The 15192-nt window shown below is 36.7% G+C and overlaps 1 protein-coding gene across 4 annotated transcripts; it reads left to right on the top strand.

Moving 5' to 3' along the window:
• Nucleotides 1-9591: 9591 nt before the first annotated feature.
• On the top strand, nucleotides 9592-13981 carry LOC128923523 (uncharacterized). 4 transcript variants are annotated; one of them, XM_054235784.1, is made up of 5 exons: nucleotides 9699-9930; nucleotides 10010-10106; nucleotides 10171-10225; nucleotides 10367-10644; nucleotides 10760-13981. In XM_054235784.1, exon 5 carries the CDS (start codon nucleotides 12005-12007, stop codon nucleotides 13379-13381), a length of 1377 nt encoding a protein of 458 aa, XP_054091759.1. In that variant the 5' UTR covers nucleotides 9699-9930; nucleotides 10010-10106; nucleotides 10171-10225; nucleotides 10367-10644; nucleotides 10760-12004; the 3' UTR covers nucleotides 13382-13981. The 4 variants fall into 4 exon arrangements, with proteins under 4 accessions (XP_054091761.1, XP_054091759.1, XP_054091762.1 ...); XM_054235787.1 differs by having other exon boundaries at nucleotides 10367-11437; nucleotides 11977-13981; XM_054235785.1 differs by having other exon boundaries at nucleotides 10367-13981.
• The last annotated feature ends 1211 nt before the right edge of the window (nucleotides 13982-15192 follow it).

Here is a 15192-nt window from a genome sequence, read left to right as displayed (position 1 = left end):
CTTTCGTTGTGACAGTTCGACCGTTGTCATCTGGTGATCGACGCCGATACAGCGGATACCCATCGTTGCCAGTGACAGTCTCCGCCGTTAATTTCCGTGGATATCGTTTAGAGCACTTTCCATCGACCATGCAAGGTGATTGGGGGTTGATGGCACCACACGGTCCATGAATCATATTAGTAGTAACAACATCATGTAGGTCTGGATCGACTTCATGATCAGGAATCTCGGCACATATGATATCATCTATTTGGTCAGGCTGAATTCTTTCCACTAACCAAATAAGAATGTGTGCGTGCGGCAGGCCTCGCTTTTGCCATTCGATTGAATACATCCAGCATCGAGTATCTCCAAAGACGCGTTGTTTAACAATAAAGTTCATCAGGGACCGAATTTTTTGCCTGAATATACGTGCTGTGATGTCGTGTCTATCATTTGATGTTTGTCCGGGAAGCAGCAATTGAGTAATTTCTATCAATTTTGGATTACAGGTAAAAGTAATAAAGAGATCTGGCCGGCCGTAATGACGAACATATGTCATTGCATCTTGTGCATATTCATGCATATGACGTGGGCTACCAATGTACGTCGCCGGCAGAATAGTTAATCGACCAATATTAGCTGCATTTCCTTCAGTACTAACTGCACCACGTAAATGGATGTACTCCTCAGAACGCAGTTTGGCTTGGTTCAACCTAATAAATGTTAAACGTTCCGTTTCTATTTTTACATACATGTCAACGCAATACTGCTGAAACAATCGACGAAATCGCAGCAAATAGTTGTCAGCATTTTGACGAATCATCAAACGATATGCATAATAATTCATTGAGCTAACTTTCTTTGTAGTTTCTTCACCTGAAATTAAAAATTTGATAATTAACCATTTCAAAGGCAAATAATACAGACATTAACCATTATTAAGATACTGATACTTTACCATTCAATGGATTTATCATTTTAATATTAAAATAATATCCATCTTCTCCTTGCCAAAACATCAGTGGGTATTGCAATGCGTCATATGATCGATGAGTTTCCGATATTTGTTGCAGTTGCCCAGTATCGCGACGTGTAAGCACAATATCGCGTTTTTCCAATTGTTCACCAACAATCAGGATGGCAACTTCGTCTACTGTTGGAGCATTAAATGTGCGTTCGTGTGTTCCAGATGGTCGTTTATCTGCTTTGATGACAACTTTATAGTCATCATTTGGCATGCGCTCTAAAGCACTCTTAAACAACCTGACCAACGCATGATGTTCATGAAGCAGACACTGCAAGTCTTGAAGAATTGCTCGCTTCATTCCTGCATTGATCCCTAGGCGTCGATCAAGTTGTTCTTCCATGTTGCCCATGAAATATATTTGTAAAAATTTATTTTGTGTATCGTCGAAAGGTAGTAATGTTCCAATTCGATGGTGAATCTGTCCTTGTATCTACAAAATAAAAACCAGACAGTATTAACTGGGTTATAAACACTTTTTCTGTAGGAGAGTAGTATAATACATACCAATAGATAAACTAAGTTATTCTTTAACTACATTCTATGTAAGTACAAAAATAAATACCTTAAATGTCGGATTAAAACCTCCTTCTTCGATAATGTCTACCCCAAATGACGTCATTTGGAAACAACTATTGTATTTTCGAGTATTTGCAAGAAAGTAGCGTGATTCTTGTGTTTCGCCGCAAAGCAATGAATACAATGGCTCATGTGGCGGAGTCAACACTGGCAATTTCACTTTACCATTAACGCAGCATAATCCAGGCGTTTCTCCGGAAAACTTTAATGCACCACAATACTCGCAAACAACGTCCATTTGCCCAATGCAAACGCTAGGATGCAAGCTGTAATCATTGTTGCAATCGTATCGAAACGCAGCCCGATTCAAATCAGCTAAATATCTTGTTCTGCGTCGCAAATTATCTATTTGTTGACTTCTGTTGTTCGCTCGACGATTCTGCATTGCCAACCGAGCTGTTTCACGGGCTGCTTCACTTTGCTCTCGTGATTGAGAAGCACGAAGTCGAGCCATACTATTGCGGCGCTGTTCACGTGCAATTTCTTGTTCTTCTTCAGTCCTTTCATTTGCAGTATTTTGTATTCTTCTTGCATTACGGCTTTGTCGGGAAAGATTCGATCGTCTTGGTCGCGGCATTATTAATTAAACTTCACTTCACTTCAATCCACTTGTTAATTATTTATTTAATAGAAATAGTTTTAATATTGATTTCTTACAAATATCAAATTGCCATCCATACGTCATTACATAGCTGTCATTTTACGTCAATTACATAGCTGTCATTTGCGTTTTGTTATTCCAAGTCTGATTCTTTTTTGTTATACCACGTTTTATAGTGACTAACGTCTCATGTCAAGTCACAGAGGAACGCTGTCGAACGGGATAAAAAGTATCATATGTCCGTATCCTGGACATATATCAAAAATTGATGAAAACAACAAAAGAACCCCAAATTTCATCACTAGCGAGTCGGAGCACCTATGGGTACTGAAGGAAAAGTATAAGCTGTTATTGAAAGATGTCGCTGAAAATTCAAAGCAAATTCAAAACAAAATTCAGCTGTTATTTAAGCATTGCTTAAGCCTCTCATTTTCAGTGCTTAAGCATAACCTAAGTATGAACTGTAAAACACTATTTTCCTGTTTTATCTTAAGCACAACATAAGTATGGAGTACATTTGGAGTTAAATTTAGAGCAATATGTGCTATTGCAGCAGATGGCGCTACATCAGAATACATTTATTGACACTTATTTGTGATACTAACGTCTGACGTTGTAAGGTAATTAAATAAGTGCGCTGTATTAGGCTAGATGGCGCTATAGAAGCAGATGCTGTTGTATTAAAAGTCCAAACGTTTCTTTTAGCTAAAATTTATTAAATATAAAGTCTTTATTCATAAATAATAATTTCACTGTAGTGAATAGTTTACTACAACAAAGCAAATCTAAAAGTGAGGAAATGTTCATTCTAAGAATTCGAATGATTCAAACCGATTTATCGTTTAAGTTCAAAATTTTACAGTTTCATATGTACATACATAGGTATGTATGTGTCATGTTAGCGTATTGGAGAGCCATCTTCTTTATTTGTTTACACACTACACAACAAAACAAAGAACGAACTTCGCCAAAAATATTTAAATTGATCAGAGACGTTATTCCCTGAATATATTAACATTCCATACAAATAAATGGCCTTGAACAGAGTTCAAAAAGCGTTTTAACTATTTCAAATAAAAATTGGGCGGGGCGAAGTTCGCCGGGTCAGCTAGTATATATATATATATATATATATACTAGCTGATATATATATATATATATATATATATATATATATATATATATATATATTATATCATCATAAAATGTATAATAACTGTATATAAAATATCATAATATCCAGCTAAGACCAAATATCTTCCATGTTTAGCATAATCTGACTCAGATAGACTATTACCATCATCAAAATCTAGCCCATCTTCACTCTCCCAGAGCACTTGTCATATTTGTCATATTTCATCTTTTTAGAAAGTCCTCGCAGAGGGTTCATCTTCTATTTCTGATACAGATTCTGTCCATTTTTCAGGTACTGGGCGGCAGTTAACAACAGGAATATAAAATATAAATTCTAGCAATTTCACAATTATACTATATTGGATAAAGATTAATATTATTATGTTAATACAACTCTAACAAATAATTTCGACCAAATTAGTTATCACAAAAACGGTACTCACGGACTTTCTTTTAGATCATTAAAAGAGAAATAATTCTTTCATACATAACTTTTGTGTATCTTGAACCGCTTTCGCAGCGCAAGGAACAGAAACCCTCAAAGATAAATAATTTCCCCGTTTTTTACACATTTACCTTTTGGTCGCAGCTATATAGCCTATAGCATTCCTCGATAAATGGACTATCCAACACAAAAAGAATTATTCAATTTGAACCAGTAGTTCCGGAGATTAGCGCGTTCAAACAAACAAACTCTTCAGCTTTATAATATTAGTATCGATAAATAAATAAACATTAATTAAATAATTTTAAAATTAAAACCATTTTGGTTTGAAATTTTAAGAAAATTTAAATATAGGAATAAAAAAATGCAACCCTGCATCAGCTGACGATTAGGGATATTAGAGCAGTTCAGCTATATTTTTATGTGTATAATTTATATGACGCTGCTGAAAGAGCGCAACTGAGACGTATGATCACATGTATACGTACGTGTGGGCGGAAAGTGGTAAAAAAATACACCACCAGCTATGCTAGCCTATGGAAAACTCACCACTTTTTTGACGTGTTTAGAGGGTTTCAAAAGCTTCGGTTTAACCAGTTTTTGCGGCACTTCTGGCTGGCAGGGTGTATATTCATTTATACGTGTGTGTATATATGTGTGTATTTTCATAAAAATATTCAATTTTCAATACATGTTCGGTTCTGTGTATGAATAAAGTTTGTCAGTACGTGTACACTTTTTCTGTAGTTGGCTTTGTATATTTTTACATTACTGCAAGTGTTTGAATATATGTATGATTGTATGTCTATTTTCTCATTTGTAGTTTTGTGTGTGCGTATCATAGCTGGCTTTTGAAAATTTTTACATTGCGGCAGGTGTTTGTTTATGTACGTGTAGTTGAGTGTATTTTTGGGAATTTGAATTTGTTTTTGTGAAGAGAAAATTTGTTTGAGCAAGTGTTTTTTTGTGTGACGTAATTTGTTTTTCGTTTTTTTTTTTGAACACAGGTGTTTTTGAGCACAGGTGTTTTCGAGCATAGGTGTTTTCGAGCACAGGTGTTTTTGAGCGCAGGTGTTTTTGAGCACAGGTGTTTTCGAGCACAGTAGTTTTTGTGTGTAGGCGTGTGTTAGGTAATGCCTTTTGGGGCTTACGTGGTTTACCCACATTGTTAGCGTGGGTGCTGACTCTCATAGAGTCTCAGTGTTTTCTGTGTTTGTTGTTTTTCTGTTTTTTGGTTTTTCTACCAGTGAGTGTTGTGTTGAGTGTCTGGTACTGAGTTGCCACTTGTTTCCGGGGGGATTGGGCAGGTTTTGCTCAAAGGGTACCGGTGTCTGTCCGAGTGTTGAAGGTGCTGATTTTTGTTTAGACTGCGTTCGTAGCTGTTAACCTTAGACCTACAGTGCGATTTGGTTCAGCTCCACATCGGTTGGCTTGGAGCCGTTCGGGGACTTTGTTCTGTCCGGCGGTTTATTGGGTGACCAGTTCCATGTCTTGAGAGCAGCTGTTCCAAGTCTTATCTGGTTGAGTGGCTTCTGTGCCAGTGTTTTGCCGGCGGATCAGCCTGCCTGGTGAAAGGCCGGAAGTAGAAATGCTTCCCTCACGAAGGAGAAGGGCTAAACACCCTGCTGGGAATGAGGAGAAAGAGCTTGCGTTAGCAGTGGAGACCTCGTGGTGATGAGGGTACTGGACCTTCGGTTGGGTCTCCGCCGCATAGGAAGGTAAGGATAGGTTCGCCATCGTTGGTGATGTTAGGGGATATGAGTAGTTGCGGTGATATGGGTGACACCACTGAAGAAGTGGTTGTCCACCCTGTTGTTAGCAAGCGTGGAGGTGTAGCAAGGACTAAGGGGAAGAACCTTGTGAAGGGAACTTCTGCTAAGGAGTGTCCTGTTAGCGCTGTTAAGGAGGGTGGGAAAGAGGATATTTTTGTTGGGGGAGGTGCTGTCAGCTATGTTGCTGCTATGAAGGCGGTAACAGCTGAGCTCAGTGGAGTTGTTTTTGGTGACAAAAACTTTGAGGTTACGACTGCGAAGGGGCTGATGGAGCTTGCCTCGAGGTATGAGGCACTCCTGATGACGGTAGTAACCGAGAATGCTCATTTTCGCGGTCAGGTTGACGCTCTCAGGGGGGGTTGTGGGGGATCTATTTCCCAAACGAAGAGGTCGGTAGTGGGTTTGGCTCCGGCTGAGTTGGCTCCGGCTGAGTCTAAGGAGGTGATTAAGAAGGTCGTGAAGGAGGTGGGAACTTCCCTCGGAGTGCGAGTACACGAGGTGAAGCCGATTAAGGGTGGTGGGGTGGTTATTCGCACCCCCTCTGTTTTAGAGAGGGAAAAGGTGGCGAATCCGGAAGTAGGGTCCGCGGGTTGTGGTTCAGGGGGTTCACACCGAAATCTCCCATGATGACTTCATGGAGGAGCTCTTTCGGTTGAACCTTGAGGGAGGGCTGATGTCCTCCCTGAGGCACGAAAGTCAGATGTGCGGATGGTCAGTCGGCCCTGGAAGGTGGCCGCTGATGGTAGCACCAACGTTGTCATTGAGGGGTCGGACAAATTAATGTCCGCCCCTTGGAGGCGGGAAGGTGCTACATAAAGTGGTTCTCCTTCAGGGTTCGACCGGATAGCCCAGTTGCTGGCTGCTTCCGGTGTATGGGTTTTGACCATAGAGTGGCTGAGTGTAGGGCCAAATCAGATGTTTGTAGGCGGTGCGGTCAAGAAGGACATGGAGCTGCCGGTTGTGGCAATGCACCCCATTGTCGCAACTGTGCATTTAAGGGTAGGCCAGCTGGGCATCTTATGATGTCAGCTATCTGCCCGATATACTGCGGCGTTGTTGAGCGCGCCCTTGCCAGACACTGATGGGAGGGATTTTTCAGCTTAATTGTCAGGGGTCGTATGCCGTTATGTGTGAGTTGGGGGGTTGTATGATTGAGGGGGGTGTGGCATTACCTTACTCCAGGAGCCTTACGCCACCAATGGTGTGGTTCGGGGTCTTCCTGGAGGTTTAAGGGTCTTTACGGACCCTGGGGTTAATGCTGATTGTAGAATTTCAGAGTGTTCAGACGTGTTTTCGTGTCTGTGCGTTTTCTGTGTCTTGAATTTTTTGCGAATTGGTTTTTTTTTGTATGGGAGCCCTCAGCATTGGATGTAAGTACATTCATCAGAGTATTTGTGTATTAGTTTGTGATTCGTGGTAGTTTTTTTAGCGTTTTTACATACATATTTACGCATTTGCCCTGCCAGCCAGGCCTAACCACTTTCCCCTCATGTTTCTTTAATTACTAACACCAACGCACACGTTTGGGTTGTTTTGTTTTTTAACCCTAATGCGATGAAAAAATAATTCCTCTAAAATGCTTAGAAATATGTTTCTCAAAAGTCGAATTAATCATACTAGGGTTAATACATTTCGAATTTCCCAAACAGAACAAAACTAGTTATCTCATTTCTTGTTCTTATTAAATGAGTGTGAAAGAGAAAACGTAATTGTCATTGGTGCCAAAAAATATCCCATAAAGGGAAATAAAAAATTATTGAAAAACGCGCGTCATTTGCGTTCATAAAACATAAAGGTAAGTCGAATGATTTTATTGTTATTTTGATTTATATTTATTTAATTATTTTATTAACATTGTAGAGTACATTAGCATCCAGCAATAGTCAGCGGCAACATTTCAACATCAACATATATTTCAAGAGCAGCAAACCAAAAAATTTAGTATTTAATTTATTATGTGTATTGTATTAGTGCCTGTTTCGGTTTTGTGTGCCTGCGCAGTGCTAATATTGTATAAAAAGAAATGTGTTTCATGCGGCCTGCGCAGTGCAAAAATTAAAGGAATATATAAGCGGTTTTGTGTGCCTGCGCAGTGCAAAAACAATATTAAAAGAAATCTAGTGTAAAGAAATATATTTTTGCTGTATACTTTTTTATTAATTTCGTAATTTCTTTTTTCAGATTGCGTCGTGATTTTATCATATTCACCAAATTACAATTATAAAAACTATAATTATTATTATAATATGTTAACTATTTTTATTTAATTAATATATTCTTCATCTATTATCAACCTTCTCTTTTTCAGATATTATAAGATTTTTTATTTAATTAACCTTTTATCATATAATTATTTTTTATTTTCAGATATTATTATTATTTTTCTTTAATTAATTAATTTTCAGGTATTAATAATATTTTTCCCTAATATTTTTTTCAGATATTAATAATCTGTTTCTTTTATTTACCTATTTTCAGATATCTTATTTTATTTTACTTTTTATAAATACTATTTTGTACTTTAAGTATATTGAAATTAAATGTAAATATATATGAATAAATAAATAAACATTAATTAAATAATTTTAAAATTAAAAAAATTTTGGTTTGAAATTTTAAGAAAATTTAAATATAGGAATAAAAAAATGCAACCCTGCATCAGCTGACGATTAGGGATATTAGAGCAGTTCAGCTATATTTTTATGTGTATAATTTATATGACGCTGCTAAATGAGCGCAACTGAGACGTATGATCACATGTATACGTACGTGTGGGGGGAAAGTGGTAAAAAATACACCACCAGCTATGCTAGCCTATGGAAAACTCACCACTTTTTTGACGTGTTTAGAGGGTTTCAAAAGTTTCGGTTTAACCAGTTTTTGCGGCACTTCTGGCTGGCAGGGTGAATATTCATTTATACGTGTGTGTATATATGTGTGTATTTTCATAAAAATATGCAATTTTCAATACATGTTCGGTTGTGTGTATGAATAAAGTTTGTCAGTACGTGTATACTTTTTCTGTAGTTGGCTTTGTATATTTTTACATTACTGCAAGTGTTTGAATATATGTATGATTGTATGTCTATTTTCTCATTTGTAGTTTTGTGTGTGCGTATCATAGCTGGCTTTTGAAAATTTTTACATTGCGGTAGGTGTTTGTTTATGTACGTATAGTTGAGTGTATTTTTAGAAATTTGAATTTGTTTTTGTGAAGAGAAAATTTGTTTGAGCAAGTGTTTTTTTGTGTGACGTAATTTGTTTTTCGTTTGTTTTTTTTTTTGAGCACAGGTGTTTTCGAGCATAGGTGTTTTCGAGCATAGGTGTTTTTGAGCGCAGGTGTTTTTGAGCACCGGTGTTTTCGAGCACAGTAGTTTTTGTGTGTAGGCGTGTGTTAGGTAGTGTTTTTGGGGCTTACGTGGTTTACCCACATTGTTAGCGTGGGTGCTGACTCTCATAGAGTCTCAGTGTTTTCTGTGTTTGTTGTTTTTCTGTTTTTTGGTGTTTTCGTTTCTGTGCGTTTTCTGTGTCTTGAATTTTGTGTGAATTGGTGTTTTTTGTATGGGAGCCCTCAGCATTGGATGTAAGTACATTCATCAGAGTATTTGTGTATTAGTTTGTGATTTGTGGTAGCTTTTTTAGCGTTTTTACATACATATTTACGCATTTTCCCTGCCAGCCAGGCCTAACCACTTTCCCCTCATGTTTCTTTAATTACTAACATCAACGCACACGTTTGGCTTGTTTTGTTTTTTAACCCTAATGCGATGAAAAAATAATTCCTCTAAAATGCTTAGAAATATGTTTCTCAAAAGTCGAATTAATCATACTAGGGTTAATACATTTCGAATTTCCCAAACAGAACAAAACTAGTTATCTCATTTCTTGTTCTTATTAAATGAGTGTGAAAGAGAAAACGTAATTGTCATTGGTGCCAAAAAATATCCCATAAAGGGAAATAAAAAATTATTGAAAAACGCGCGTCATTTGCGTTCATAAAACATAAAGGTAAGTCGAATGATTTTATTGTTATTTTGATTTATATTTATTTAATTATTTTATTAACATTGTAGAGTACATTAGCATCCAGCAATAGTCAGCGGCAACATTTCAACATCAACATATATTTCAAGAGCAGCAAACCAAAAAATTGTAAGTTTTAGTATTTAATTTATTATGTGTATTGTATTAGTGCCTGTTTCGGTTTTGTGTGCCTGCGCAGTGCTAATCTATATATATAAAAAGAAGTTACATTTCCTTGGTAATCTTATAACTCAAGAACCGCCGAATCGATTGACACAAAAATTTTAGAGTTCGTTCCTACCTATAAGGAGGTGGTTTGTGTGAAGTTTGTTTGGAATCGGTGCAGCCTTTCCTGAGCTTGACATTTTTTGTGAGTAAATACACTGTACCAAAATCAAGTATTTTCAATACGATTTATCAATTTTACATCGTACTCTTTTTGCGAACAGAATATTAATTTGCTGTCATTGGAATTCAGTTGACAGTTTTCTTATGTGCTTTGAGTTCTTTTATATCTTGCTCTCATTTTGAACAAACATACTTTTGGTGAGTGTTAACCATGTGTTTCTTTTTTAATTGTATTTTAATTGCTTCATTTTTATATATATAGTTCAATTGCCAAGCGTTACTTAATTTTCACAATTTTAATTTGATCTCATTTTCCGGTGAGTGTTTTCTTTATTTGTACAATTGAGGTTATGTCCAGTGTGAGTGAATGTGAATTCATATTTCCACGCACACACATTGAAGTTTGAATTAAATGAATTAGAAATAATTTTCAATGTATTGCTTTTACATTCAATTAGTCATACACTCTACTGAAAGAATGCCACGTTCAAGACGACCAAACATTGGCAGACGTTCACGTCAATCAAATGCTACAGCGTTAAATCGAAGATCACAAAGTGAAGAAGATTGTGTTCGACGAAATGAAATGGAAACACAACGACACAGACAGAGAACTCACTTGGATAATTCGAAAAAGCATTTCCTTTTAAATATTCAAAAATACAATTCATGCTTTCAAATGACATCTTTTGGAGCTACAAATATTATAAAAGATGGAATTATGCCGACGTTTAAGGTGATTTCTTCGTGTGGAATTAGCAATATCATTTTTAATTTAATGTGTCCCTGTGTTCGATGTTTTTAGAAATTAAGATCCGTTATCATCTATATATATTTCTCGACCGTTACAGATTCAAGGTCAAATATACCATAGAGCTGGATCTTTGCTACAATTACCACATGGTGATCATACATTTTTGCAAATATATTTCATTGATGGTGAGAATCGTGAACTAAATAAGCGCTGTGCAATTTCGACGAATACGAGAAGATCAATCATGAATGAATTGCAAACATTTTTTCATCAACACAATGAATTGGTCAAATATACCATAGAGCTGGGTCTTTGCTACCATTACCAGATGGTGATCATACATTTTTGCAAATATATTTCATTGATGGTGAGAATCGTGAATTAAATAAGCGCTATGCAATTTCGACGAATACGAGAAGATCAATCATGAATGAATTGCAAACATTTTTTCATCAACACAATGAATTGGTGAAATTGTTTAAAGTGGCACTCGAACGGATGCCCTCCGATGGCCACAAAATCATAATAAAAGCCGATAAAACACCAATTGGGGAGCACACCAGACGATTCAATCCACCGACGATTGATGAAGTAGCCATTGTTGTAGTTGGCGAACAGTTTCAGTCACGAGATATTGTTTTGTATCGTAGAAATGAGAATTTACAACGTATTTCAGAACTCCATCGCTGTTATGATGCATTGCAATACCCCATTTTGTTTTGGAGAGGGGACGATGGCTATCACATCAACATACCAATGATAAATCCAACAACTGGTACATATACATTTTATTTTGTTTAACACGTTCGCGTTCATTTGAATTTAGCGGGTGGCTGCCAGATAATCACTTAATTTTTCTATACAAAATTGAAGAGCATGAATTCCCGCTTTTTTTCTACAGGTTAATTTTTTTAAACAGTCTGAACAAATTAGGGAATTCTCGCCATTACCACATGAATTTCCTATGCACTTTTGTCGGGATTTCCCGCATTTCGTTTTATTGAAACTTCCCCTCAACAAAGCACAAATGACTGGCACGTTAACTTTGAATGGGGATTCCCCAAATTAAATTTGTTTGAATTGCGGTTGGCCTGTCAGGGATGGTAGTTCACGACTTTACCAACACTAAAAATGTGCAGTGATAAGAAGTGAACCATTTTTGACGGTAGAAAAGTCCTATTCAAATAGCGCGGGAATTCCCGCAATTGTTTTATTGAAGGAAACATGAATGACGGGAATTCCCGCAATTTACGCGAATGTGCTAAATATGATTTATAAATCATTTTCATTCGCTAATTAATTTTTGCAATACAGGTCAAGAATCAACAAAAAAGTCAGTGCGATGAATTTTTATTCGCACCGATTGATGATTCGCCCTCAAGAAACAAATTTTATTTTGCGATGCAATCAACTTTCGCATCAATATATCGTCGATATGTACGCCAAAATTGAAAGTGAGCGATTAAATTTCATCCGATACAATCAAGCCCGATTAAGATCAGAGGAATACATACATTTGCGTGACGCAATAATCAATGATGTAAATGTGAATGATATCGGCCGTTTAACAATTTTACCATCGTCATATGTTGGTAGCCCACGTCATATGCATGAATATACGCAAGATGCGATGACATATGTACGAAATTATGGACGACTGGATCTATTCATAACAATTACGTGCAACCCGAAGTGGGTCGATGTGTCTGATTGTTTACTTGATGGTCAGGTGCCAAAAGATCGGCATGACATAACTGCCCATGTATTCCAACAAAAATTGAAAAAATTAATGGATCTGATTGTAAACCTCCGTGTATTTGGAGAAGTGCGGTGCTTTATGTATACCATAGAGTGGCAAAAAAGAGACTTACCTCACGCACATATTTTGATTTGGTGCGTAAACAAAATAACCCCTAATATGATTGATACCGTCATATCGGCCGAAATTCCAGATCAAACCATCGACCAAGGATTATTCGAAGTTGTCACGAAAAAAATGATTCACGGTCCCTGTGGTGATATTAATCGAAATTCACTTTGTATGATTGATGGTATATGTTCGAAACGTTTTCCAAAGCAATTGATTGCTGAAACAATTACAGGAGATGATGGATATCCACAGTATCGTCGACGATCAACTGAAGACAACGGTAAATCAACTGTAATTAAAATTAAAAATCAAGATGTTGAAATCGATAACCGGTGTATAGTTCCGTACTCACCGATGCTGTCAAAAATGTTCAACGCTCACATCAATGTAGAATATTGCAATTCGGTAAAATTAATCAAATATATTTGTAAGTATGTGAATAAGGGCAGCTATATGGCTGTTTTTGGAGTGGCTCCTGAGAATAATCATGACGAAATTTTGCAGTACCAAATGGGGCGCTATATTAGTACGAATGAAGCTGTATGGCGTATTTTATTGTTTCCAATTCATGACAGACATCCGGTTGTTGTACATTTGGCAGTTCATCTTGAAAACGGCCAACGTGTTTACTACACTGCTGCGAATGCCGAACAAAGAGTAGTAAAACAACAAAAAAATTTCAACGTCGTATTTTTCGAACAGAACAGATTAAATTTTGATTCATCTGACCAAATAACTCGTTGCCAATCATTTATAGTCCAATTTTTACGCTCTCTTGCAAATTTCATTCGCGCCTTTTGGTCCTTTTTGGACAATGCAGGTTTATTTTTTTTAACGGCTGAAATATAGCCAATGTTGTGGAGCGCTCGTCGTGCTGTCCATTTACTAACGTGCTTATTTTTGGCAACTAAAGTATTTTTCGGTGTAATGGTCTTCTTCTTCCTCATTTCTGCCATCATAAGACGTGCATCCGCGCCGGTCAACAGTTTGCGGCGGCCTCTGGTTTGCTCCTTGGGAGCAATATGTCGTCATTTTTGAACGCGAATGACCACAGATTGACTAATATTTAACTCCTTGACTATTTCCCCAGGTGAAGCACCATTATTTGTTAAGGAAACTACATTATTCTCCACATCACGCGATAACTTTTTCATTTTTTTTTAATACAGAATATTATAGCGGTACACTTGATATAACACTTTATTTATTACTAATCACACGTTTTTACTCATAAATTTGCATTACTGGTCGAAGACGATAGCAAACAATTCAAAACTAATGGTATAAACTGGTTTTATGCTGACTACATACAAAAGTGCAAAATTGAGTACATGCGAGTTATTTTTGTTATGGTTTTTTTTCTCTCTGAATTTGTTGCTTTATGTTTTAAATTTTTTTTTGTATTATTTAGAATGGAACAACGAATACACGAAAAAAAATTTGGTTTTATTTTCTTTGTTATTACTTATTTTATCGTTCAAAAAAGTAAAGAAATGAATTATGTACTCATTTGTGCACGCCACTGTACATGGACCTCAATCATTCCAACATTTACGAACTGTTAATGGTCAATTGTGCGCAACATACCGTGAAGCATGTCAATACTTGCATTTGCTGGAAGATGATACGCATTGGGATGCTACGCTTCGTGATGCATCAATTGTTTCTCCACCAATTCAAATTCGTATGTTTCATGTCATTTGTTTCGTATCATTTCGTATGTTTCGTATCATTTGCGATCATAATATCAACATGTTTTCCATCAAATCCAGGGGAATTGTGGAATAAATACAAAGATTTCATGGCTGAAGACATTTTGATTCGACTTCGACATCGTTCCAATGATCCTGCATTGCTGCTGACATTGGAAATGTATAATGAAGCCTTGGTAATGATCGAAGATTTGTGCCTTACGATTGCAAATAAGGCATTAGGGCAATTAGGATTGACTCCACCAAATCGTCCAATGCATGATTTATTTGAACGAGAATTGCAACGCGAACTGCAATTCGATCGTAATGAATTGCGTGCGTTCGTACAAACGTATACTCCACAATTAAATGATCAACAAAAATATGTATATGACACAGTGATTCAAGCTGTCAATGACAACACTGGTGGAATATTGTTATCTTTTGATTTTCGTCAAACGTTGCATGTTATTCCGAGATCAACACCAGCTGATGAAATTAATGCATGTTTGAAAAGTTTATTTTTGTGGGCACACGTACAAATGCTTTCGTTGACGACCAATATGCGTGTGCGTCTTCAAAATGATTCTTCAGCACGTGAGTTTTCAAAGCAATTGCTGAAGATTGGCGATGGAAAAATGGCAAGTGATCAAAATGGGTTTATCACGTTACCGAATAATTTTTCAATAATTGTATCATCAAAAGAATAACTCATTGATCGCGTTTTTCCAAATATTTCTCAAAATTATAAGAACCATGATTGGTTACGAGAACATGCAATTTTAGCACCAAAAAATGTCAATGTCAATGAAATCAATTTCCACATCCAGGAAAAATTGCCAGGTAATTCGGAAACGTATAAATCCATTGATACTGCTATGAATGATGAAGACGCAGTCAATTATCCGGTTGAATTTTTAAATTCTTTGGAACCACCAGGCATGCCACCGCATAATTTGAATTTGAAAG

This window comes from Zeugodacus cucurbitae, chromosome Y, assembly GCF_028554725.1.
Source record: "Zeugodacus cucurbitae isolate PBARC_wt_2022May chromosome Y, idZeuCucr1.2, whole genome shotgun sequence".
Lineage (NCBI taxonomy): Eukaryota > Metazoa > Arthropoda > Insecta > Diptera > Tephritidae > Zeugodacus > Zeugodacus cucurbitae.
The sequence above is the reverse complement of the archived record's forward strand: the minus strand, read 5'-3'. Positions and strand labels throughout refer to the sequence as shown.